At 38.1% G+C, this 27,353-nt stretch overlaps 1 protein-coding gene across 4 annotated transcripts in view; it reads right to left on the bottom strand.

The window, feature by feature from the left end:
- The window catches only part of Tpp2 (tripeptidyl peptidase II), a 69,031-nt gene extending 47,109 nt beyond the window's left edge, over positions 1-21,922 (bottom strand). For 2 of the 4 annotated variants that reach the window (XR_373249.4, XR_001784011.2), the window contains exons 1-6: positions 21,639-21,922; positions 15,654-15,782; positions 6,485-6,580; positions 4,681-4,785; positions 2,511-2,635; positions 1,152-1,315 (exon numbers count right to left, since the gene is read on the bottom strand). Coding sequence is in view for 2 of the 4 variants with exons in the window: in NM_009418.3 (NP_033444.1) it covers positions 1,152-1,315; positions 2,511-2,635; positions 4,681-4,785; positions 6,485-6,580; positions 15,654-15,782; positions 21,639-21,803 (784 nt within the window). In the remaining 2 variants the exon portion in view is untranslated. The remainder of the gene's footprint in view (positions 1-1,151; positions 1,316-2,510; positions 2,636-4,680; positions 4,786-6,484; positions 6,581-15,653; positions 15,783-21,638) is intronic. The other 2 variants (NM_009418.3, NM_001310540.1) reach the window with 1 other exon arrangement.
- Between the last annotated feature and the right edge of the window lie 5,431 nt (positions 21,923-27,353).

Below are 27,353 nucleotides of genomic sequence, written 5' to 3'. Positions count from 1 at the left end.
TACTTATTAATTTAGTAGTCTCACCTTTGTCCCAGTATCCAACAAACACGTATAAACATATTTACCAAGACATTCACAAAAATGTTCATGGCTGCATTATTTATATAATTCAAAATTCCAAATAACTTAGGGCACATGGAAAGTAAATGGCTATTTAATATATTAACCCACAGAGTTGACAATCAATATGAATTAATATGCATTGAAATAAAGTTCATAAGGTTGAGTTAGTCTCATATAAAAACTGAGTTTATTCCATTTATGTAATTGGAAAAAGGATAAATCATGTGAAAACTGAAACTATTTTATCACTTGTGATGTAACATAAATATCCCCATATGAAGAGTGTAGTAATGAAAATCAAGATAGTTACCTTGGGAGAATGAAATTAAGGTTATTAGATTTTCTAATGTTAACACACAAAATAATAAACATCATTATGATATTTGTATATATTCATCGTATTTTAATTACACTGTGTCTTCATTATCTTCTTTTGAACTCCCATCTCTCTGGTCTTTCTTCTTAACAGTCATAACTGACTTTATTCTCCTTTCTCCTCACCTGCCCAATTCTAAAAGCAGCATGGCATTTCCACTTGTTTTTACAGTCTCAGCATAAAAGCACCCAAGCCTATCTGCAGCCCACAATATTACTCAGCATGCTCTTCCACTTTATACAAGCATTTTATGATGGATATATTCTCACTAAAACTCATTTATTTAGCATTTTGTATATATTATTTTTGATTATGTAATATTTTACATCATAATGTAAGTATGCAGAATCTGTCTTGGATAGTTACCTAGTAGTACAAATAGCTAGTAGACAATTTTTAAAAACTTGCATAGAATACTATAATGAGAGTCTTTTTATTTAAATATCCACAGTTAGGGTTGAATTTCTCAAAGGTTAATATTTGCGAGTAAAATCATTTCATATTTATTCATGGATTTTCAGATGTTAAGGTTTGGTTTTATTTATGGACTACTTCTACACAGTGTATAATTTAAAAAAAGTCACAAAATTTCTAGGCTTCATCCGTCAATAAAAATGTCTCTAATGAATTAACTAGAGCCTTACTCTGTGCTGCAGGAGTTTATCCTTCAGCTACTGCATGACTATCTCACTAGTAAATTTGAGACAGATACCTCCGCTGGTCACAATGGAGAGCAGGTTCCCATCGTCATAAATGTTCACAGAGTAATTCAGCATCTCAGCTGTGCCAAAAGAACTGTACTCTTGGGCCTCTTTGTAGTTTCTCAATACGGCACATTTACTCAAGTCCCCATTCTCATTTGAATCAACACAGGCTCTGTTGGGAAGGAGAAATAGGCATTAAAATTTATCCTCCCACTCCTTTTTAAAGATCACACAATACAGTTTCTCAGTCACCTTCTCATTGCTTTCCTCTCCCACCACTCAAATCCAATGACTACATTCCTTTGTTTCACAGAGTAAGCAGTTAGGCTTAGGTCAGAAGTTCCCCAGAAGTCAATGCTAACCCACACACAAGGACATGGATGGTCAGAGATGATACAGAGAACCATCAGGGCAAGTGAAAAGTATATACTAAAGCTTAGCTTGGAGTGTAGACTAGTTTTAGGATGGTTCCACATGAAGGATCTTACTTCCTGCTACTATTTTTATTGCTGCCATAGTGAATCCAGCAGCCTTTGGAGCTTTCTGACACCACATGACTATAAACTTTAAACTTTAGTCACATAGAGCTTTAGGAAAACATATTTTTTTAAACAAAATACAATTTCTACCTAATTTTATGTTTTTCTTTCTACCTGCTCTTTACCTATTTTATTACTGCTAAAAATTAAAAGATACATATTTTAAACACATTATCAGACTGTTTAACTGCATCTAAAGGTCACAGATGAAATGCATGTTACGTAAAGACCAACCCTCCTTGCGTACGTTTGTATGTGCATGTTTGGGTGATTACTGACAGTTTTGCTGCACAGCCCCAAATGGACTGACACTCAGTAAGCAGCTTGTGTAATCCTCCTGCCTAGCCTACCAAGTAGTAAGGCTGCACACATGAGTCATTTTGCCTGAGCCAGAAGTGAATATTTAATCACTGTTTTATTTTGCCAAGTTAACTTAGCTATTCTATCTCTACTTAAAACTTCTAAGCCCAAATTTTCTTTTTTGTACCTTCAACATGTTTTTAGTAAAAATCCTGCAATATTTGTGGTTACTCTCCAAATTGTCCAGTTCTTAACAAGGAGCATTTCTGTATTTATCAGTGATCAATCTGCCAAAATGTGGCTAATGAAGTAAGTTTTTAAAAAATAGATAAGCATAATGTTTACTGTGAAAAATACTAAGTTCAAAAGGCTTGTCCACAACTAACAAAAGCTGGTATGTCCTTCACATAATGTTGCTAAGTGATATGACTATATAAACCAGACTATATAAAGCTCTGAGGGTTTAAAGTTCTTCAGGGTAAATTAAAACATTTTAATAAAGAAGATCTGCAGAATACTTGAGATTACCTCCAGGTCTCACCATCATGCCACACCAAGCAGTCATATACAGGGCCTGGATCACTATACTTTTTCTCAAAAGAATTAAGTAATTCCACTTGACTTTGCAACTCTTCCTTGATTAGTTTATTGGCCTATTAGTCAGAAAACAGATTAACATTAGATAAAACTCTGTATACATGACAGTTGTATTAACATATGACAAAAGACAGTGTTGAACAAACAGAAAAAAATGACTTCACTTTGAAAAAATAATAAGGAAACAAAATGTTTCTGCAGTGTTTGGAGACTGAATCTAGGGTGTTGTATATATAAGGGACGTGCTCTACCACTAACTTATATCCTTAGTCCGTAATTCCACCTTTGATTAAGAAAAGTGTATATTCATAATAAAAGAACAATTCAAAAACTTTTTGTTACTTATTTTCATGCCTGGATTGTCCAAAGTTGCTGCAACTAGTACATTATTTTCACAATAACAACAAAATATTTACTATTAATGAGTTCACATATATAGTATTTTTCATGGAAGTCCCTTGAATTCATTCTCAAGGTTTAATACATTTTCACTGCAAGGTAAGCCCCTAAAATCAGCACTGTCTACCTTTGATACCATGAGTAGCTGTTATCTTACTGAAAGACGGGAAATTTAAATGTTTTTATTGACTTTTTCCATAGGGTCTAGTTCTTTGTAAGTCATACTAAATGTAAGGGTATTTTATTCTTTAAATAAGAATTATAGCTGGGTATGGTGGTGCATGCCTTTAATCCCAGCACTTGGGAGGCAGGGGCAGGCGGATTTATGAGTTTCTGAGGCCAGCCTGGTCTACAAAGTGAGTTCCAGGACAGCCAGGGCTACACAGAGAAACCCTGTCTCAAAAAACCAAAAAAAAAAAAAACAAAAAACAAAAAAAAACAGAAGAATTATAGCTATTCAAATTATAGTACGACAACTGCTAGAATTGTTTAAAATATAGTTTTAACTGGAATACTGATTTATTGTTCCTGAATCTCAGAGTAAAATCCCAGGAAGTTGGAAACACTGAGAAGCCTGTTTGCCCTTTCAATGTTGTAGTCTAAACTGTAACACTGTTGATGCATAAACATTCCTTGGTTTTTCTTTTTAAAGAAAAAGCATAAAACCAAAAGCATCTAGAAGAACACTCTTTTCATCTATAAACTACTTGACTACTTTAAAACTTAATAGGGGTGAGGGAGTATTGTAAAGTAGATCTAGGTTTACTTCCCAGCATCCACATGGTAACTCATAACTATCTAATTGAATTTCCAGGTGATGCACTACCCTCTCTAGGTCTCTGAGGGCACCATGAACACATGGTGTGGACAAACACTCATACATATAAAACAAAGATAAACAAAATCTTTAAAAACATTAGCAGGTACATTTATATGCCTATGGTGGGAATATAAACTGGCATAATCCTTATGGTCTATGAAAAGCTACAGCCAACAATATTTAGAATGATTTTCTCTTTTTTAAAAGATTTTGATTTTATGTGTATGTTTTTTATGTATATATGTGCACCACCTGCATGCCTGATGGTGCTTGTAGAGGCCAGAATACATTGGATCTTCTGGAACTAGAGCTACACACTAATTTTTGGGCCATCCTCAAGAGCAGCAAGTGTTCTTAACTGCCGAGCAATCTCTTTAACTCCTAAAATAACATTATACATAACTGTCAAAAAAACCAACCAAACAAACAAACCTGTACCTATGTGCAAGATGAGCAAGCTGTATTATAGTTATAAAAATAGAAGTAAAATAAACTTTAAAACCCAAGCCACAGAAGATATTCTAACATTCTTGGCAAAAGAAACTGCATAAAAGTTTTATATGGTTTCATTTTACAAACTTTAAAGAGGAAAACCATTCTATATCATTAGAAAACAAAATCATGGTTATTTCAAGGACAACTGAGATGGTGGCTAAGAAGAGGTACAGAGGAATTTCTATGTGAGCTGGTAGGAAAGTCTTCATGACCATGTTTTAAAACATTCATAAATACATATGTAAATTGACCTGGTATAAATAATGTCAGAACTGGTAACTCACTGGAAAAAAATGTCAACAGATGCACCCTATGAAAATGCAGTCTATTGAACCCTTTAGCATTCTAATTCTATGAAACATGTAAACAGAAATGAGTAGCACCAACTTGGGAAGAGCCATTGTTGGCAATATCAAATTCTTCTTGTTTTCTACAAGCTTCTGCAAGTGCAACTCTGTGAATTGGATCCCAGATTTTTTCCTTCCGTTCTTTCTGCAAAGATAAAAAAATCACCCCACAATCAGGCAGGCAAAATAAGCAGGTAAACCTACATGGTTATGCTTTTGCCTTGCTAGCAATTCAGATACTACAAAGTTATTAAACAAAGGCTTACAAAACCATTTCTCGTGAAGGTAAAAGTAGTGGATCAATAAATGAAATTGGTTAAGAGAACAAGTTTAATCAAGTCATACCAAAATAGTTTTATATCGTTATTCCTCAACTTATACCCACACTTCTCCAAAATGCAGTGTATCCTATCAGGAAACAAACTGAATTCCCTATCACTTAAAGTACAAATAATGATCTTGGGCCCATACAAAATTGGAAAATGCAAATAGGTAAATACAAGGTGATGACTAAAGACAGGCTACAGCTTCACTGGAAAGGGTAGATATCCTCAATTCTCCTGTCCATAATGCTTCATCCTCTTTCTTTGGACAGGGCTCCAAGCTTCTGAAATTGTCTTATCTCCATTCTTCATCACATAGTATCTCCTAAAAAGAGTCTGCTAGATAAAAGAATCCTTTCATTAAACTAATAAACTGGACTATCTAGGGAGACTCTACTTCAACTATTTGATCTATATTCACATGTTGATATTGTCTTTACCAAAACTGAGTATAATACACTAAATTAAAAATGTCATTACATCTGTGTTTTCATATTCAATCAAAGCTAAGTGCATTAAAATAAGTCCTGGTTCATGGATATTAAAAGGAAGAATACACTGTGATTAGATGACAATATCAACACATCAGGATTACTGTCAAAAACGATACTTTGTTTCATTGTTGAAGTACTGAACTCACATCAGTGATTAGTGTCACAGTGTTCAGAAATGGTGCTATGCAATACAATAACCCATAGCACTTCCCTTAATAGAGCAGATATTTAAAACTTCAAAAATTGCTCTCACTCCTCTCCTGTCTTCTCCTCTCTCTCTAAAAAAACACAAAAATTAAAAAAAAAAACTCAAAAATCTTCATCATCAAAGAAAGTTCCACTTTATATAGAATAGACTCTTTACAGCAGACTCCTAAACATACTTTCTTCTTTATACATTTTTATCTCATCTATGTGCATGTATGTGTGTCTGTTATTTTTTTATGCACTATATGCATGGTGATGCCCACAGAAACCAGAAGAGGGCATAAGATCCCCTGGAACTGGAGTTACAGGTGGTTATGAGTCATCTAATGTGCACATTGAGAACTTAACCATGGTTTGATGCAAAGGCAATAAGATCTTTAAACTGCTACACTATCTCTCCAGTTCCAGACTTGTTTCTTATACACATACTTCAATAGCATTAGATCTGATTAACAGAATAATACTAAATGATGACAACCTCAGAGGAAAAAGACTAGACAATAAGAAAACAAAATAGAGGTCTATACATTAACTCTTGGAAAAAAAACCCTAAAGCTCAGTTTATATCATCTGCCCACCCACACCCTGCCTCAAAAGACAAGCGCTTGAACTTTAGCTTAGTTTGGTTTTAACCTTCCTTAAACAAACTAGTCCATGTACCGAAGACTAAGAACCACTTTAAGAAAAAACATACTCTTGGACAGTCTTTCAAAGTCCAAGTCCCTCAAAGACTTTAAGACCTCATGAGAGTATCGTTTTTCTTCAAGTAGGAATCCAATCTAAGCATATACATTTGCAAGCTGATAATGAATGTCATTACCTGTATCCTTTCCTTGAGAGCCTTTGGATAGAAGTCATAACCATTTTTAATGCCAATATGATATTTTCCTAAAGGATTTGTCCAGTTTGCAGGAATCTGTAGGTAAAACAAATTGTTCACTCATTTTCCAATGCCAATGATACACCACTGCGAGAACAAACTCACATCTATCTACTGGCTCACACTGGGTAAACAGGCTTATGCATATGAGAAATACTTGTAATATTCTAAGTGGTCACTAAAGTATCACTATGGTTTCATAGTTTATAAAATCCTTTGAAAATGTATTAAACCACCATGATCATTTAACAGTTCTTTACATTGCTGACATCTCATCTCTCCTTTTACCTCACTTGAGTGAATTAAGTAGCAGGGAGGAAGAACAATATTCAGGACTTTCTTCACAATCTGATTTCCTATTTAGAGTAAGAGTGTCATTCTTCTATAACAGCACCGTATAGATAATGCACAGATATAAAACAAGGATCTTTGAATTCTTGTAGACAAAGCACTATAAAATCATGTTAATTTCATATAAGATCTATAACACTCTCTCAAATTATCTCATAGTATTTAAAAAGTTTTTAATAGAAAGATGAAATTAAACCACTTATATAAACAACAGGAAGGTAAAAATTGGAATCTAGTTCCATCATAGAAACCAAAAAATTTAGTTCAAAGGATATGAGATTTAAAATTAGATAAATGTGGGTATTGTTCTAAACTTCACTAGTGTGGGAAGGGAGGATACAATGATTTCCTTCTTTGTACAAGGGAAAACTATTCCATAATCCAAACCTAATGACCATTTATTGGGGGCAGGGGGCATGTATGTGGTCTCTCTAATGTTTTTGGAAGCAAATATACCAGTTGCAAGACACAGTTTAAAGAAAGCTGATACAGCAAAGCAAGGAAGCACTCCAAAGAAGTGGGGAGACTGGGGTGACTCAAAAGTGAGGCGGCAAACCATGACACTATCACTGATGCTAAGAAGCACTTGCTGACAGGAGCCTGGTATGGCCGTTCCCTGAGAGGCTCTGCCAGCACAGGACCAATACAGATGCAGATACTCACAGGCAACCATCAGACAAGCCTGGTGACCCCAATGGAAGAGCTAGGGGAGGGACTGAAGGAGCTGAAGGGGATTGCAACCCCGTAGAAAGAACAATACCAACTAACCAGACCACTCCGAGCTCCCAGAGACTAAACCCCCAAAGAGTATACATGGAGGGACCGATGGCTCCAGACACATATATACCAGAGGATGGCCTTATCTGGAATCAATGGGAGGGGAGGCCGTTGGTTCTTTGGGATGTTTGATGTCCCAGTGTAGGAGGATGCTAGAGCAGTGAGGCAGGAGTGGGTGAGTGGGTGGAGGAGCTCCCTCACAGAGGCAAAGGTGGTGGGGGTGGGGGTGGGGGTGGGATGGGGGAGTTGTGGAGAGTTAACTGGGAAAGGAGATATCATTTAAAATGTAAATGAATAAAATGATTAAAAATAAAAAACATTAAAAAGTGAGTTAGCAGCACTGTAGGGCTAACATATACGCTTTAGACATTTCTATGAATATTTATGAGGTGGGTGGCATATTCATGGGGTAAAGAGATCATCTTCTCTTCCCAAATCATGGAAACACAAAACCAGAAAATAAGTGAAGTAATGAAGCTAGGGTCTTTTGAGGATGCAGGCCCTTCATTAGTGCATGCATGGGAAAATGCCCTTGAACGTTAGTTTCTGATATACTGAGAACAACCTATCTATCACAGTGGGAACAACTAATCTATCTATCAGCAGCTTCAAGGTTATTTAATCACAATGGAGCATTATGAAAATTCAAATGCCAAGATACATCACAGTTTCTTAGTTAACTCCCTTTGAGACTGACTCAAATGTTCACGACTGTTCTCATGTTCTCTGTTGGTTGATACATTCTACCTCTCCAGGATTAAGATCATCTGTTATTTAAAGCTTAATTTATCATGAAATCTGGGATTCGCAATAGACAGGTAAGCTGCTCAGAGAACATCACCCTGGTTGTCTAGCTCTTACCACTCATGTTGATCTTCTACCAAACAGCGAAGCTAAAAAGTCATAACTCTATGACTTATATGAATAAGAGCAATGAGCACCAACTATTTTAAAATTTCAAAATTTCTATTCATCCTAAGTATAAAAAAACTGCTATCTATGTACTAAATATAAATACAAAGTTGACTACTAATAACTCACACCTGGCTGGCTTACACCTTTAATTCCACACTTGAAAGCAGAGGTAGGTGGATCTCTGTGAGTTTGAGGCCATCCTGGTTTACATGAGTTCCAGAATAGCCAGAGATACATAGACAGAGACCCTGTTTTTAAAAACCCAAAAGAAAAATAATTTAAAAAGAATCCTCACTTGTCTCACTTGTATAGTATCACAGCTTACTCCCATGTTCCATAGGAATTATTTCCCAGGTAGAAAACTTTTGGGTGAAAATTTCACACAATTAGATGTATGAAAATTATTAAGAGGCCTATGTTTTAACTAAAACTTTCTGTATCAATCGGCTGTCTAATGACCCCTTCCATCTTCTTCAGAAAACATGTTCTTCATAGTCTTGCAGTGCTCTTGACATAACAAAAAAGTATTGCCATTGTACATGTACCTTTGTGACCTCTGCCTAGGAACAACTTCACAATATTCAAAAGGCCCTGAAATGTAACAAAGAAAAACTCTCAAGCCATTAGACATGTTTAATCACACTAGCTAGCATATATATGACACAATGACAATAATTCAGTTGTTGATTTATATTTAACTATAAATAAAACAAAAAAAAATGTACAGGATCCATGGGATCATATACATCTTAAAATTTATGACTGTACTGGCTAGTTTTGTGTCAACTCGACACAGCTGGAGTTATCACAGAGAAAGGAGCTTCAGTTGAGGAAATGCCTCGATGAGATCCAACTGTAAGGCATTTTCTCAATTAGTGATCAAGGGGGAAAGGCCTCTTGTGGGTGGGACCATCTCTGGGCTGGTAGTCTTGGGTTCTATAAGAGAGCAGGCTGAGCAAGCCAGGGGAGGGCAGGCCAATAAAGAACATCCCTCCATGGCCTCTGCATCAGCTCCTGCTCCCTGACCTGCTTGAGTTCCAGTCCTGACTTCCTTGGTAATGAACAGCAGTATGGAAGTGTAAGCCCAATAAACCCTTTCCACCCCAACTTGCTTCTTGGTCATGATGTTTGTGCAGGAATAGAAACCCTGGCTAAGACAATGACTATACGTTTTCCTTAAAGGTAGACTAGTTTTAAAAATTATACAAAAAAATCTCAGAGAATTAAAGTCATGCTATCTAAACTTAGGCAATTATGAAATGCCATTTCATATATTTAGTTCACATTTTGAAGCTATGTGTGATACCTTTAAGAAGCAAAAGTTCATGTTTTCACCATTTTAAGAAATCTTTAAAAAGGATCAAACTACATATCATAATCACAATGATTTTCTTCTCTTTGTAATGTGTGTGTGTGTGGGGGGGTTATGCCCGTGTTGCACACATGGAGCACATGGATGCTAAAGGTTGATGGAGAATTCCTCTATTGCTCTTCATTTTGTTTTTTGAGACAGTCTCTGCCTAAACCGAAGCTCAAAGATTAGCTGACCACTGAGATCCAGGGATTCTACTAATTCTACTACTAATTCTACTACTAATTCTACTACTAATTCTACCTTCAAGCGCTGACATTATAAACATATGTTACCACACCTCAATTTTACATAGGTGCTGGGATCTGCACTCACGTTTTCATACTCACATAATAGATATTTTATCTACTTAGCTATCTCCCCAGGTCCCCATTGCTGTCTCTTCTTTTAAAAATAATATATTGTTGTATATGTAAATCCACTTTGCCTGGAACTCAAAATCCCTATGTCTGGAGTACATAATCTCTTTAATTACAAATTACAGTTCATTTCTGAAACTCTTAAAGAGATGTCCCTAATAAATCGGATGATTTTCTCAATGAATCAAGTGTCATCATGACCATGTTATTTCAGTCTTTCCAGCTTTATAATAGCAAGCACATCCTTGTATACTCAGATTCTATCTGCTCTGGCTATACTATATCTAGTACCACTATTCTGTATGCCTACATTAGCTTTTTAAAAGATTTGTCAATATTTGAAACCAAATATAGATGATTTTAAAAAATGTTTAACTTAGTGTGTTAAAGTGAAAAAACAGCATGGTGCTCCCTTCCAAAATGCTTCGAATGTTAGAATGGAGTAGAGAAACTACTGGAAAACTACAGGACAAAAAGAACTAAACTTTAATTTTTTTCAAACCTTACTTTTAATGTTAGCTCTTAAATGCTGTAACCTCCCTTGTATCCACCCACCAGAGGTAGTGGGAAAGAACGGATGGGAGGGAGTGGGGGGAAGTGGACCTGTTTAGAAAGGTTCTTTGGAGCAACTGCCATCTATGTTGTCTGGAAATCGGCAGTTCACTTTACAAGTTAGCAGCGGCAGCTCAATCCACTCACAAACACTTCATGGATACGCAGCAGTCCAGTTTGGGTACAGTCAGCTTAGCAACATGACCTAGCAAAGTCAGCCAGGCCTTTGCCTCTCAGCTCTGGTGATCAGGAGGGACTAGGAAGAACACCAGAAGTTCTTGGCTGTGCCAGAGAAGACCAGAGACCCACACTGAACAGCTAGCTGTACCAGCAAGCCAAGCTCCTTTCCATCATTCCATCAAGTCCTATTTATATCCTCCAAAGATCACATGTTCTCAGCACCTGTCTTGCCTTAGTATGTGCATCCAATCAGCTCCATTCCAAGGACTCCAGATAAATGGAGCTCAACTACGAAGTGTAAGACGGACCAATACATGCATGTTGTTAGCAAAGAACCCTTCATGTGTTTGCTTTAATAGAACATCCTCTCTCCTGTGTCTGCTTCATCGAAATGTTCCTTCACGAGTCTGCCTCAGTCTTTCACGCCTATGTCCACTTCAACGAAACTTGCCTTCACATGTTTGCCCCAACAAAACACTATCCAACTGACTTTACAAAGAGTTCTTAAGTTTTCACTTCATACAGGTGTGCCCAACCTTTTGCTATTGCTTACACAACACTGTTGTATACAAAGTTAACAACCCAGAACCCACCCTACCCCAGCCCTCACTGGATACCTTACATAAATCTTTCTCTGGGGTCACACCAATAGCTCTCTTGGCTGAAATGCCTCCTGTGTGCCTCAGGTTGGACACACCTGCTAACACACTTTGAAGATTGCAATGTAAAAAGAAAGACAAGAGTATTACTGGGGAACTAATGGAATGTTAATGTGATGTTGGCACATGGGCTATTCTTATGGGAAAAATAGGACACCAACTTCAAACTAAGCATAAAAATCACTTCCAGTCAAATTCTCTAGAACAAGTAAGAAAAACCACAATTTTCTAGGAATACAGTTACAAACTTAATTAATTTAAAAAGAGTTTTCATTGATTAAATATGTATATATATGTAAAATTGGTATGTAAAAATTGAAAATTTCAAGTATAAAATAGAAAATGGATATATTAAAAAAAAAAACTCACCAGTCAAAGCAATGAACAACTTAGCAGTATTCTTTTTTTGAGCTTTTCTGACTTTCTTCTCTTTTTTTTTAAATAGGTATTTTCTTCATTTACATTTCAAATGCTATCCCAAAAGTCCCCCATACCCTCCCCCACCCACTCCCACTTCTTGGCCCTGGCGTTCCCCTCTACTGAGAGGCATATAAAGTTTGCACGACCAAGGGCCTCTCTTTCCAATGATGGCCGACTAGGCCATCTTCTGCTCACTCTGGTTTCTCTTCAGATCGTATAAATCTTTCGCCTTTTTTTGAGACAGGGTTTCTCTCTATAGCCTGGGCTGTCCTGGAACTCACTCTGTAGACCAAGCTGGCCTCGAACTCAGAAATTCGCCTGCCTCTGCCTCCCAAGTGCTGGGATTAAAGGCATGCACCACCATGCCAGGCCAACTTAGCAGTATTAAAAAACAAAAAAACAGAAAAATGAAAAAGGTAAGTGAACTTTAAGAGCACTATGAGGTGACCTAAAAGCCTAACTCTGTGGAAAAAAAATGACTGATTTCATTATATAAATGCAAATTAAACCTACAAAATGATTCACTGATATTGCCATCCTAATATTGCCATCCTATTTTAAAAAACTGAAAAAAGGTCTGAAAATTCCAAGTATTAGAAGTTAATAGTAGGCAAGGCATGGTAGAATATACTCGTTATCCCCAAATTTGGTAGGTGGAGGCAGGACTATCAGAAGAGTTCAAGGCCAGCTAAACGATACAGCTGTTAGCCATGACCTAGTAAAGCTGTATCTCCATGACTCAGCAATTCTATTTCTGCCATATGTCCTGGAAACATCTGCACAAAGGTACAGGAACTGTGCCTAATGCTTTTGAAATACCTGTTAGCTAACAGTTCCAAACTGTAAGAAACAGTTTAATACAGCAAAGCAAATAGAATATGCTGTATAGAAACCATAACATACTGCTCAACAGTGAAACTGAACAAACTATTGTTACAACAATAATAAAGGCCAGTCTTAAGAATCTCAAATCTTGACAACGTCAACAACAGGAAGAACTGACATAGAAATGAAGACATTAATGAAAGGTTGGTTAAATTAATAATGTATTTTATATAAATGTACAATGAAAGAAAAAGAAATGATTATCATGTAAGTTTAAAAAGGTTGTGATCAGCGGGGCGTGGTGGTGCATGCCTTTAATCCCAGCACTTGGGAGGCGGAGGCAGGCAGATTTCTGAGTTCGAGGCTAGCCTAGTCTACAGAGTTCCAGGGCAGCCAGGGCTACACAGAGAAGCCCTGTCTCGAAAACCCAAAAAAAAAAAAAAAAAAAAAAAAGGTTGTGATCTGGAAGAAGAGAGTAAGAAGGATTGTACAGAGGATTGTCATCTATAGACAATGGCTACCAATGTGTTCAAGCATTACCTTGTACCTGGTCTTAAACTACAAGATGAGGTTCTGTTGGTTGTTTAAGGGTATTTGGAAGAAGGAGAAAAAGAGACAGTTATTTACTTCACTAGAACACATGGCTAAGTCAGAGAAACTTATTGTGCTACTTTCAGTATCCTAAAGAGCTTTTAGGTATCCTAAAGAGCTTAGGAGATCCAAGTAGCTATGGTACCAGTGACTAATAATTATTCCTTCCTGACTACTGAAAAACATCCGTAAGTGCATTATACATGGATGAAGAAGGGAAAGGCTGGCAGAAAAGTGTATGAAATGCAGTTAGTTTCCACCATTCCATTCCACAAGCTATCTATACTTAACCAATCATCAGCAGACACACCCCAATGTAGACTCAGAAGGTGGTTTAGATGCCAACTTCCTGGAGAATGTGCAGAGCAAATGAAGCAATGAAACACACTGAATATCAGACTGCATGTGGGTAAAAAGCAAAATTATCAGCCTTAATTGATTTATCTTATTTAGTAAGGAATGATATATTACACATAATTTCTTGTAGCCTCCCTCAGCCTTGAAGCAGGCTGATCCAGACTTTGACCTTGCTGCCACTAAGAAGGAGATTACCTAGGGTAAAGCCTTCTGATCTTGATGGCTCTTATTTGCTCTTCTCCAAGACTCTGCTTCCTGCTGAAAGATCCTTGGGACGGTCCTGAGACACTCCCTGGAGATCGCCTATGGGCTGGCTCCAGGCACCAAGAATGGGCTGGCTCCAGGCACCAAGAATGGGCTGGCGGGATGGGCCTACCTACCCTCTTTATAAGCACAGACTCTCTCAGTAAACTTCAGAGGCTTTGAACAGCAAGGTTTGTCTTGGCCCCGTTCTTTTTGCTGTCTGATCTCTTTCAGCTCCAGCCCGCCTTTCTGGGGAACCTAGTTCACGTGGCCGCAGGCGGCTACAATTTCTACCTTTTGAGCACTAGTGACAACAGTTTCTATGGTTTATTTAAAGTTTAAGTGTTTACCGCTATCCAAAAATTAGCAACTAAGAATAATTATGTAGATCTAAATCTGCAAGGCTCACTAGAAATGTGATTTACTGTCTTAGAATAAATAAACTAACGCATTTAAAACTAAGTCTGCTTGTTTTAAAAGATTTTTTAAAAAATCACTCCTAAATCTATTTTTTAATTGTCATTCTCTAAATCTATTAACCAGTAACTCATGAATACCAAGGACAAAATTAAAACAAAGCCAGTCATTTAAATTAATCAGATTAGGGTCTAAATATTTCTTCATGGTCGGGGTCACTGAGAAAAAGATGAAAGCAAAACTGTATAGGTGGTTACTTTCTGTTTTTCTATTTAAAAGTTAAAACCATTTGTTGAACTCAATTAAAGAAAACAACCCCTACTATAAGTACTTTCTTGAACAAATAACTTCTAAGATGGCCCTCATGATCCACATCTTACTATATGCATGCATGCATGCAGCTATGAGATACCTCTTCCATGTGTCTGATTATTTACTGGCCATTTTCAATAAGTAGAATACAAGAAGAGATGGACTGTCACTTGTAAGTTAACCTTATAAAAAGACCAAGACTTTCACCTTACTTTCTCACACCTCTTGCCCTGAGAGAAGGTAGCTACACTACAAAACAACTATGTGGAGAAGGTCATGTGGCAAAGAAACAAGACATAGTAGTGTTGCAGCTTTAATCCCAGCACTTGGAAGGCAAAAGCAGACAGATCTGGTCTGAGGCCAGCCTGGTCTACCTAGAATTTCAGGATGGCAAGGACTACAGAGAGACCCTGTCTCAAAAAAACAAAACAAAACAAAACAAAACATCCATGCAACAGCTTAACTTCCCAATGCACGTAAGCTAACTAAGCCTTTAAATAAAAGCACAGCCTTGGGCAACAATTTACAACTTCATTAGAAATCCGCAACTATATACATCCATCAAGATCACACCTAAGCTCCTAGAACACAGTAATGGAACACCTCCTTATTTTAAACCATGGGGTTTGGAAATAATTCGCTTGCAAGTAACAGGTAAACACTACTATCCTGCTTAGGTTTTTAAAAAAAAAAAACATGTTTTGAGGCAACATTACAAAAAGAGGGAGAGAAAACAACAAACAAAAAAACACATTCGGTAAGAAGAGAAATGTTCCAACCTTAAGCACTCTTCCAGAAAGACCAATAATTTCACCATCTTTTGGTTCTACTTCTGTAGCAGTATTTACATCACCACTTCCTGTTGTATCAATGATATCAATGATTTTTGGTTTTCCATCAGTTGTAACCTAAAAATTGAGGCAAATAAAATATTAGTTATTGTCTTTACAGAAATGCAATGCAAATCCCTATGTACATATATATAAATAAAATTGCCTCTGAAAAAAATTATATTAAAACTTTAATTGAAGTATAATACTAATGAAAAAAATTAGTCATAGAAACAATATACAACTCAAGTGGTTTCATTTATTTCTTTAATATTTACAACCTTTTAGGTGTTGGATATAGCAGCTGATAGTACACAAAAATCCCTTAGATATTGCAGAGTGAGGAAGTAGACAAATATATAAAGATGTAATATACTGAGAGAAATTAAACAAGAAGACAAGAGTGGTACGGATTTTTCTATTTTAAGTTGGTTGGTCAAAGAAGGCCTTGCTGAGGTGAATTCTGAGCAAATATCTGGAAAATGTGAGCTTCAGAATAGAAAGAAAATAGTATTTCATTACTGAATGTCACACCAGTACTTGAAATTTACTAAGTTCCAACTTCAAAGGTAGCACACTCCCAAATTTGTTTTTCTTCAAATGCTCTTATTAGGTATCATCATAGACACAGTTGTTCAAGGCAGAAACAGAAGTGTTTCTCTGTTTATCTAGCTTACACCTTGCATCACAGCTAAGAGGAAGTACTTCCTCTAACAAAATTTAAATCTATTTTTCTACTTTTTATCACCATTGTGCCAACTTGCCAAACCAATAGCATTTCTTCCTTTCGTAAAGCATGTATCAGCTTCTTAAACTGAGTTGAAACTCACTCTTTGTGAGGGTCCTGTAACAATCTCCTGTGGTGTCACAAAAAAAACCCTGGCAACAGTATACGGTCACTAATATACAACAACTAAAACTTAATTCAAAACTACATGTGTAATGAATCCGCTATGTTTGTGGCAGCACTTAATGCCAGCTGCACTGTATAAACATTGTGGTCTTGGCTTTAAACAGTCAACATACATACTCTGTACTGTGCAGGCCATTATACCACAAAGTTCATTGAATACTTGTTTGAAACACCTCAGGCTGACTTGACCCTACTGTAGTCTACAGACTGTAATATTTTTACTGCATGAAATTTTCTACTCTTATAGAAACCTAATGGTCCAATTCCCAAAAAACAAAATTTGTAATATTTTCCATCATTCCTCAGCACATAAATATCAAATTAAAAGTTGATCACCCTTTCAGAAAAAAAACTCTCCAATGATTATTTAATATATCCTAAACTTGATTCTCATACATTTTTCACTTCATAAGACATAATCCAACTTGTAATGAATACACCTTAGGGGGACTCTCATCAGTTTCTTCTATTAGAGTTTAAGTTCTAAGGGCACAGGTGATATCTCCATGCAATTCAACTTGCCAACATACACTCAACAACAGTGCTTTTCTTTTGTTGACTACTGAGTGATCCAGCATTGATTACTTGCCATTAGCTCTAATTCTGGTAAGGTCTGTTTCTTTATTAGCCATAAACTTTCATGGAGACACAATATTATTGCTACGGGTAACTGTAGTGGTGTACTCGCATTGAGCAATTGATGAGCTCTTTTGGGCTTGTTTTTGAAAAGCAAGTTGTTGCATTCAATATATACTTAAGGAAAACACAATATATACTTAAGGAACTTCAATACTAATTTCCACAGTGGCTGTTCTAATATATATTTCCACCCAAAATATATAAATATCTTCTCTGCAGTCCCAATTCATCAGCATCTATTGCTTTCTTGATGACAGAAATTCTGAGTTAGTTAAGCTAAAGTCTCAATACAGCATTTGTTGCTCTGATGGCTAAGGATGCTGAATAGTTTTTCATTATTTTTTGAATAGTCAAATATTTTAAAAAATCACATTTATTTTGTATGTATGGGTATGGTGTGAAAACAAGCATAGCACAGAGTTTGAGTATAAGTCAGATGACAACTTGTAGGAATTGGTTCTCTCTTTCTACCATGTGGGTCATGGAGATTCAACTCACTGTCAGGATTGACAGCAACCATACTTATTCAATGAGCCAACTCAAAAGTCCTGTTCTTTTGAGAGCTAACTTTTTTCCCATTTATTACTTGAAGTCTTTTGGGATATACATATATAAAACTGTCATGAAAAACTCATCATTTTGTACATATATATATATATATATATATAGTCACATACTAGTTAAAAACTGTATTTGCATGTACATACACACACACACAAACTAGCTGGAATAAGGTATGGAAACACAAAGTCTGAAAAAAAAAAAGAAAAAAGAAAAAAATACCAAATGTCAAAAAATATCAAAAATTAACAACCACAAACTCTTTAGACTTTTCTTCAACCTAGAAAATCTGTAAGTCTTTAAAATCATAGTTAATGGCCATGACTACTGAGTCTTTTTTACCACTATGAACCTTTTCTCCCACACAAAGTATTCCCTCTATAGCCTATGCAAAGCTTTGTATTTAACATATACTCAAGGAAGAAGTGGCTCGTATAGGAGGACAGAATTTATTTTCTTGATAGGGCAAAGAAGGTACAGCTGGTGGATCCCACACCAAACTCTTTGTCCTGTCACCTTGAAAAACCGAGAGCTTTGTGGCGCACGCCTTTAGTCCCAGCACTCAGGAGGCAGTGGCAGGCAGATTTCTGAGTTCAAGGTCAGCCTGGTCTACAGAGTCAGTTCCAGGACAGCCAGGGCTACAAAGAGAAACACTGACTCGAAAAACCAAAAAAACAAAACAACCACACACCCCCCCCAAAAAAAACAAAAAAACGAGAGCATGATAGTATGAAGCTTCAAAGGGCCTGACAGGTTCAGCTATTCTTTTTCTGAACAACAATTCTTTAGTTTTTTTTAAGTATTTATACTAGAAGACTGATGATAACCAGAAGGCTCAATACCACAAATCAGGAAAAAAAGTAAGTATCAAAATCATATTAAACTAGTAAAATAAATCCTCATTATCAGTATGTGAGCAAAAACAGTAAGAGAAAAAAAAGCCAGACGGGATTTAATGGTTTATTTACCATGTACTATTTCCATAAGTTTTACTTATAAGAAGTGACCTGCACTTCACACACACACACACACACACACACACACACACGGCAAGCAAAATACATATGCTCCACTGGAGATTTTTCAAAGAGACCACAAAATTGAGGGATAGAAAAGAATGTAAAGGCAAAAACCACATGAAAATTTTGCAGTCGAGCTTTGGGATAAGTAGGAAATACAATCGGTAATAGTGGAAATATTTTCTCTGAAGCCACAGACCTTAACAGTAGAGCAGGCAAAGGGCTGAATTAAATCTGTGATGTCTTAAAAGAATGAAGCAGCAGCTTGCAAGTGACTATAGAAAACTGTTGGGCAATTTAAACACCACATGCAAACACACGTATTAGGACCTGAGACATCTGGGTACCTGGGAAAGAGAGAAATCAAATATTCAAGAGTGAAGTATAGGAGTGAAGGGTGTTGCTGAGGCTACACTCAAAGGTTAGCGTTAGTAGGGGAAGGGCCTTATAATAAAATTTGAAATTTTAGAGTTTTATTAAAAAAGCAAACTTTGAGCAAAGATGTTGATACTTGGTTTGCTCTTGATAAATAGTAGGTTTGGAAAAGCAAACCATGGATCAGTGGTGAGATTAGTAGCAGTGAGCACTGCTTCTGTATCTATATGGCTTAAACCAAATTTCATCTTGTCAGGAAACTCACTCACGATCTCAGTCAGTTTTCCTGTCATTTTCACTGCATCTCTATAACAGTCATAGTTTGCAGGACTTCATTATTCAATGGAATTGTAGCCACATACTAGGTACTTGAATGGTTGCTGAGAGAATATTAAACATTTAGGTAATTATTAATCTCCTCATGCAGTCTGTATACAGGAGTGTGCTATCACACCTGACTCTGCCCTCTACTTTGCATACACCCAGAAGCTGTGACAAAAAAGGACTTGGTCTAAGGAAGTTAAAGGAGGAGACACTGGCTGGTTTCTCCAAGTTCTCATTTGTAACCTCTAGTCCTTTACTTAGATCCCATTTGACAACTCAAATAGCCAGAAAGGCCTCCTTCTCTTTTTATTTCTATTTGCTTTTTACCTTAATGATGTACACACAGAGCTACAAAATAATTTCCTCAGGTAAGAAAAAAAAAAAAAAATCAAAGTCACCCATGTAAGTTCCTTGCTGAATTTAAACAAAAGATCATGTTTAGAATCTGAGAATAAATGCTGGATGATCTTATGTTTTCTTTTGGTTCAATGTTTTATTGACTAAATGTTAATGTTTGTGTAAATATCAAGCATATTTTCCCTTCAGACAATGACCCAACATGAACTCCTTCTGCTAGCATTTAGTGTTTATTCAGGACTTTAAAAAAAAAAAAAAGTACTTAACACTTTAGCACTGTAAAATCATGTGTGTTGGCTGCTCAATTATCAAGTAATCCTATGGGGTAAAAACTGTTACTTTACAGAAACAAAATACTCTAACCAGAACCAAAAATTCTACAAATGTCCACTGAGTAGTACTACGCCAAAATCTTCAGGATTTTCTGAACCTCTAACGCTAAGAACTAGTGAGCCACTTACCCTAGTTGTTCTCCCACACCCTACAAAAAGTAAACACACACTCCTGTGTATTGGGAAGCACTTCCACTGTGTAATAAATTCACAACGTGTCATTGCTGTTACCAAGTTTTAAACCTTAGCAATTACTATTAATAAAATAACTGTAGTCACTTGAACTTCTAATCAGAGACTCTGACACTGTGTGCTTCAGGGCTCAGGTGTGCACCAGAAAGGGGAAGAAGTAACAAACACTTGGAAGCAGGATTCCCTGAGAGTCCCAGAGTGTCCACACAGGCTTCTTTCCTATCCTTTCCAATAACCTCTAACATGTACGTCAATTACCTTCCCATCCATTTATGTCAATTATTAGGCAGCACAATGAGAAAACTAAAGATTGGAGGAAACAAATCAAGGGCTAGGAGGAGAGGAATTAGTATCCCTCTTTTGTGAGGAACAAGGATAAGATGGTATCAATGTGATCTAATCTATCTATTTGATAAACTGACCACGGACCGAAAAGAGGGTAAATAAACTCTAGTTTTAGTCAGATAAGCTCTTCAACAAAGGTTAGAGAGTACTTATGAGGGGGTTTTAGTAAGAGGCTATTTAAACACAGAATACATTTTATTCAGGCATTTTTTTTTAACATCAGTAAGGTCCCTGCTCTTAAAGACTTCTAACTTGAATAAAGGAAATGAAGTCATTTTTAGGAAGTCGTAATCAAAGTATGTTCTCTCGTTTAAAATGCACATTTTATAAGGCCTGAAAAGTTCGCCCGAAACAAATTAGTCGGGCCCTTTGAAAAAAAAAAAAAAAAAAAGACTAACCCAAAAGATTTCAAGGACCCTGAACAAACACCAGCAAATAACTTAAAAATAGAACAAAAGTATCAGAAGAAACCATTCCGGAAGCGGACTGGGTCGAATTCTGGGAACTCACTTTGCTGGCCTTGCCAAAACGAGTATCTCTTAAACATCACTAAGGATCTCTTCAAGGCTGTTACCCCTATCGTTGGTGCCCCCCACGCTCCCGCGCCCTCCCAGACCTATAAAACTGTAAAATTTTCCCATGCCGAGGTCGGGTGCGGACCCTGAAGAGGTGTGGGGCCTGGAACGCCCAGGCTGACCAGCAAAGCTTCCCCGCGGCCCCCGATCCCGAACAGCCACGCTGACCACACCGCTTTTGTGTGGACAGGGAACAGGGCCTGGAGGTCTCCCAGAGCTGTCCGGGCCGCCCCGGCCCGTCCGGTCCCCGCCTTGTTCCAGGCTCGGCCCTCTGGGCTACGGGCCCTTGGGCGCCGCCTCACCTGCATGCCCGGGGCCCCGGGATCGACCCCTGTGTCCAGGACGGCGATGAGCACCCCGCGCCCGTCATACTCCGGGTAGCGGCACAGGAAGGAGGAGGCCCCGGTCTCCTTCTTTGGTAGAAGACCGTGGAAAGGAAAGGGCTCCTCGGTCGCGGCGGTGGCCATGGACGCAAGCTGGAGGACAGACGAGGAAGAGGCAAACTGCCAGGCAGCGCGCGGACGAGCGGCGCGAGGACACCCGGCTACCGCGGGACGGAGGTGGGGAAGGGGCGGAGCCTGGCCACCAGTACCCAATCGTGTGCGGTCAGAGGTGTCTAGCCAATCATACGCTTCAACGTAAGCTAACGGCGCCGCTACGAGTCACGACGAGGGAATGTTACCCAGGCTGCAGAGCTGGAACGGAGTGTGCGCTGCTGCGGATGACAACGCACTGGAGGGAGGTTCTTGCCTTCCGAGCTGTCACTCTCCGTGAGAAGCAGCGAGAGGAACGGGCTGTCTGCCTGAGGCGTGGGATCCTCGCGACGCCGCCGAGGTTGGCTTAACCCGCTGCGGACCGGAAGCCTGTAAAGTCGAGCGCGGAAGTCTCAGATTTAGCGGCCCGGCCTTTCTGGCAGGGTGAGGTGCTGTTTAGTCAACAGGAAGTGGGTTGTCGGCTGTTTTGTCGCCAGAGTCCCCAAAGCAAAACACGTGACAGAAATGAGCTCCCTCCTGTCTTCGTGGCTTACTTACCCTTGGCATCCGGAATTTCAGAAAAATACCTGCCTTTTCTCCAGTGAAGTTCCTCTTTGTAACACAGTTACCGAGCCATAGTTTGCGGGGTTTTTTTCCCATTAGGATGCACAGTGACAGCAATCGTAAATGGCATTTGAAATTTAAACTACACAGATTATCCAGTAACAAAGGTTGCCAACATTCATAATTAAGAATATTGTGGGGGTGAATTAATATTTTCCTATTTGTGACAAATCTACTCTGTACCAGTGAGAGATTCTGCACGTTTTTTCAGTGTGTAGCCTGCCTGGAGGCCTCTGAAATACTGAGCACCGAACCACAGCCATAAGTGTGGTAATTCTTCTCTTTAGTGGCAGCGACTGCTGTGTCTACTCCAAAAGTCCCAGCAGCAAGAAGGCGCCCAGAGTAATCTTAATTATCCCATTGACAAACTCAAGACACCTTACCACAGAGATGTCTTTAAATGCATAAGATGAAATATATAGGATTATACAGGAAGTAGACGGTTGAAAGAATTATAACAACTTAATTTTTGTTGTATTGCAATAGTTTCATATATGTAAGTAATTACATGTGTGCTCTTTTTAAAATTAAATAACAGAGCCATCGTCAAGTCTAATAACTAATGTTATTTTTAAATTGGAAAACAATTGTAAATGGCATTTGAATATATCTAAACTACACACTTTAATAACAAAGGTTGCCTGTGTTCATAATTAAGAACATGTGGAGGATGAAAATAATTTTTTCCTATTCAATCATGGGCCCTGTGCATTTCTATGGTCTCCAGTTTAAGAGGCAGGTTCCTAGAATCCCGTGTATGCCATTTGTTTCAAACCACAGCATTTCCATTGACTCCTCATACTTTGCTCTATGAGCAAATATATTAAAATATATTAAATTGTAACTTGAAAGAATTTCTTGGGATCAGAATGTTAATTTTTTCTTTTGGATTAAGTTAACTTACAATTACAAAGTTGATGAAAACAATGAGTAAATCTTAAGATTAAAATGAACAAAAAATGGGATGGGAGGGAAGGGAGGAAAGAAAAGGCAGCTTTTCCCTAGAAGTTTGATGAGAATTAGACATATTTCCATTTATAACAGGCTATTCTAGGGCTGGAGAGATGCCTCAGCGGATAAAAGCACTGACTGCTCTTCTGAAGGTCCTGAGTTCAATTCCCAGCATCCACATGGTGGCTCACAACCATCTGTAATGGGATCTGATACCCTCTTTTGGTGTGTCTGAAGACAGCTACAGTGTACTCCTATACATAAAATAAATAAATCTTAAAAAAAAAAACCAGGCTATTCTAGTTATAAGTATAAGATTCCCACGTGTATGTCTCTTATAAAATCAGAGCCATCAGCTGCTACCCTTTGGAGCAAACCCCCTATCTCATCCCCCTGGCCCCCTGCTTATATGAGCGAGTTCCCCCACCCATCCACCAACCCACTCACACCTTACTGATCTAGCATTCCCCTACACTGGGGCATGGAACCACCACAGGACCAAGGGTCTTCCCTCCATGTATGCTAGATAAGGCATATATGCTCTGCTACATATGCAGCTGGAGCCATGGGTCCTTTCATGTGTACTCTGGTTGGTGCTTTAGTTCCTGGGAGCTCTGGGGGGGAAGGGGGGGGTGTCTTGTTGGTTGATTTTGTTGTTCTTCCAGTGGGGTTGCAAACCCCTTCAGGTCCTTCAGTCCTCCCCCTAACTCTTCCATTAGGGTTCCTTGCTCAGTCTGATGGTTGGCTGCAAGCATCCTCATCTGCTTGTTAAAGCTCTGGCACAGCCTCTCAGGAGACAGCCATACCAGACTCCTGTCAGCAAATGCTTCTTTGCATCAGCAATAGTGTCTGGGTTTGGTGTCTCCTGATGGGATGGACCAATAGGTGGGGCAGTCTCTGGATGACCTTTCCTTCAGTCTCTGATCCACTCTTTTTTTTTTTTTTTTTTTGGTTTTTTCGAGACAGGGTTTCTCTGTATAGCCCTGGCTGTCCTGGAACTCACCCTGTAGACCAGGCTGGCCTCGAACTCAGAAATCCGCCTGCCTCTGCCTCCCGAGTGTTGGGATCAAAGGCGTGCGCCACCACGCCCGGCTCTGATCCACTCTTGTCCCTGCATTTCCTTTAGACAGAATCAATTCTGGGTTAATATTTATGAGGTAGGTGCAGGCCTACCTCTAGATATGTTCTCTACAGGTTCTCTGTCCTCTTTCTTGGGTATTTTAGCTAAAGTCATCCCCGTTGGGTCCTGGGAGCCTCTTGCTTTCCTGGCATCTGGGACTTTCTAGTGGCTCCCCCCAGTTCCCCATTCCCTATTGCTACACTGCTCCATTCAATTTCCTGAATTCTCTTCTGTCTCCTCCCACACCTGATCTCTTTTTTCTTCATCCCTCTTCTCTCCCTGCTTCTACCTCCCATGATTATTTTGTTCCATCTTCTAAGCAGGACTGAAGCACCCACACTTTAGTCTTCTTGGGCTTCATATGAGCTGTGAGTCATATGGTGGGTATTCCTAACTTTTTTCCTAATATCCACTTATCAGTGAGTACATACTGTGTGTGGTTTTTTGTTTTGTTTTGTTTTGTTTTGTTTGTTGTTGTTGTTTTGTGACTGGGTTACCTCACTCAGAATGTTATTTTCTAGATCTACCCATTTGCCTAAGAATTTCATAAAGTCATTGTTTTTAATAACTGAGTAGTACCCCATTGTGTAATTGTACCACATTTTCTATATCCATTCCTCAGTTGAAGGACATCTGGGTCATTTCCAGCTTCTGGCTATTATTAAATAAGGCTGCTATGAACATAGTTTAGCATGTGTCCTTGTTATATGTTGGAGCATCTTTTTTTGGGTATATGCCCAGGAATGATATATCTGGGTCCTTAAGTGGTATTCTGTCCAATTTTCTCAGGAACCACCGGACTGATTTCCAGAGTGGTTGTACAAGCTTGCAATCCCACCACATCCTTGCGAGCATCTAATGTCACCTGAGTTTCTGATCTTAGCTATTCTGACTGGTCTGAGGTGGAATCTCATGGTTGTTTTGATTTGCATTGAGATTTCTCAGTTGAGAAATATTTGTTTTGCTCTGTACCCCATTTTTAGTGTGGTTACTTGGGTCTCTAGAGTCTAACTTACTGAGTTCTTTTTATATATTTGATATTAGCCCTCTATTGGATGTAGGGTTGGTCAAGATATTTTCCCAATCTGTAGGTTGCCTTTTTTTCCCCAATTGACAGTGTCCTTTGCCTTACAGAAGCTTTTCAATTCTTTGAGATCCCATTTGTCTACAGTTGATCTTAGAGCCTGAACCATTGGTGTTCTGATCAGGAAATTTTTCCCTCTGCTAATATGTTTGAGGCTCTATCCTACTTTCTCTTCTATTAGATTCAGTGTATCTAATTTTATGTGGGGGTCTTTGATCCACTTCCACTTGAGTTTTATACAAGGAGATAAGAATGGATCAATTTGCATTCTTCTACTTGTCAACTCCTACTTGACCCAGCACCATTTGTTGAATATGCTGTCTTTCTTCCACTGTATGATTTTGGCTTCTTTGTCAAAGATCAGGTGACCATGGATGTGTGGGTTTAACTATGGATCTTCAATTCTATTCAGTTGATCTACTTGTCTGTCTCTATGCTCTATTTATCATTATTACTCTATAGTACACCTTGAGGTCAGAGATGGGTGATTCCCCCAGAAGTTCTTATTGTTGAGAATAGTTTTCACTATCCTAGGTTTTTTTGTTATTCCAGATGAATTTAAGAATTACTCTCTTTATCTCTGTGAAGAATTGGGTTGGAATGTTGATGGGGATTGCATTGAATCTGTAGATTGTTTTTGGAAAGATGGCCATTTTTACTATGTTAATCCTGCTGATCCATGAACATGGGAGATCTTTCCATCTTCTGAGATATTCTTTGATTTCTTTCTTCAGAGTCTTGAAGCTCTTGTCATACACATCTTTCACTTGCTTAAAGTCACACCAAGGTATTTTATATTGTTTGTGACTATTATGAAGGGTGTCATTTCCTTAATTTCATTCTCAGCCCACTTATCTTTAGAGTAGAGATCAGTGTGAGTTAATTTTATATCTAGCCACTTTGCTAAAGTTGATTATCAGGTTTAGGAGTTCTCTGGTGGAATTTTTGGAGTCACTTATTCTATTCTCAGATAGGAATATCTTGACTTCTTCCTTTCCAATTTGTATCCCTTTAACCACCTATTGTTGTCTATTTGCTCAGGCTAGAACTTTGAGTACTATATTGAATAGAAAGGGAGAGAGGGGGCAGTCTTGTCTGGTCTCTGATTTTAGTGGGATTGCTTCAAGTTCCTCTCCATTTAGTTTGATATTACCTATTTGTTTGCCTGTATATTTCTTTTATTACATTTAGGTATGGACCTTGAATTCCTAAACTTGCCAAGACTTTTTTTTTTCTTTTGAGGTAAATTTTTTTTTCACTTTTTACTTTTTTTTAAAATTGGTTATTTATTCATTTACATTTCCAATGCTATCCCAAAAGTCCCCCACACACTCCCCTACCCACCCACTCCCACTTCTTGGCCCTTTGCCAAGATTTTTAACATGAAGAGCTGTTATATTTTGTCGAATAATTTTTCAGCATCTAATTAGATGATTACTTGTTTTTTTTTCCCTTTGAGTTTGTTTATATAGTGGATTACATTGGTGGATTTCCATATATTGAACCATCCCTGCATCTCTGTGATGAATCCTACTTGATCATGCTGAATGATCATTTGATGGGTTCTTAGATTCAGTTTGGTAGAATTTTATTGAATATTTTTGCACCAATATTCATAAGGGAAGTTGGTATTAAGTTCTCTTTCTTTGTTGGGTCTTTGTGTGGTTTAGGTGCCAGCATAACTGTGGCTTCATAGAATGAATTAGGTAGTGTTCCTTCTGTTTCTAATTTGTGGAATAGTTTGAAGAGTATTGGTATTAGGTCT

The sequence above is a fragment of the Mus musculus genome, chromosome 1 (assembly GCF_000001635.26).
Source record: "Mus musculus strain C57BL/6J chromosome 1, GRCm38.p6 C57BL/6J".
NCBI lineage: Eukaryota > Metazoa > Chordata > Mammalia > Rodentia > Muridae > Mus > Mus musculus.
This window is presented reverse-complemented; position numbering and strand designations above follow the sequence as displayed.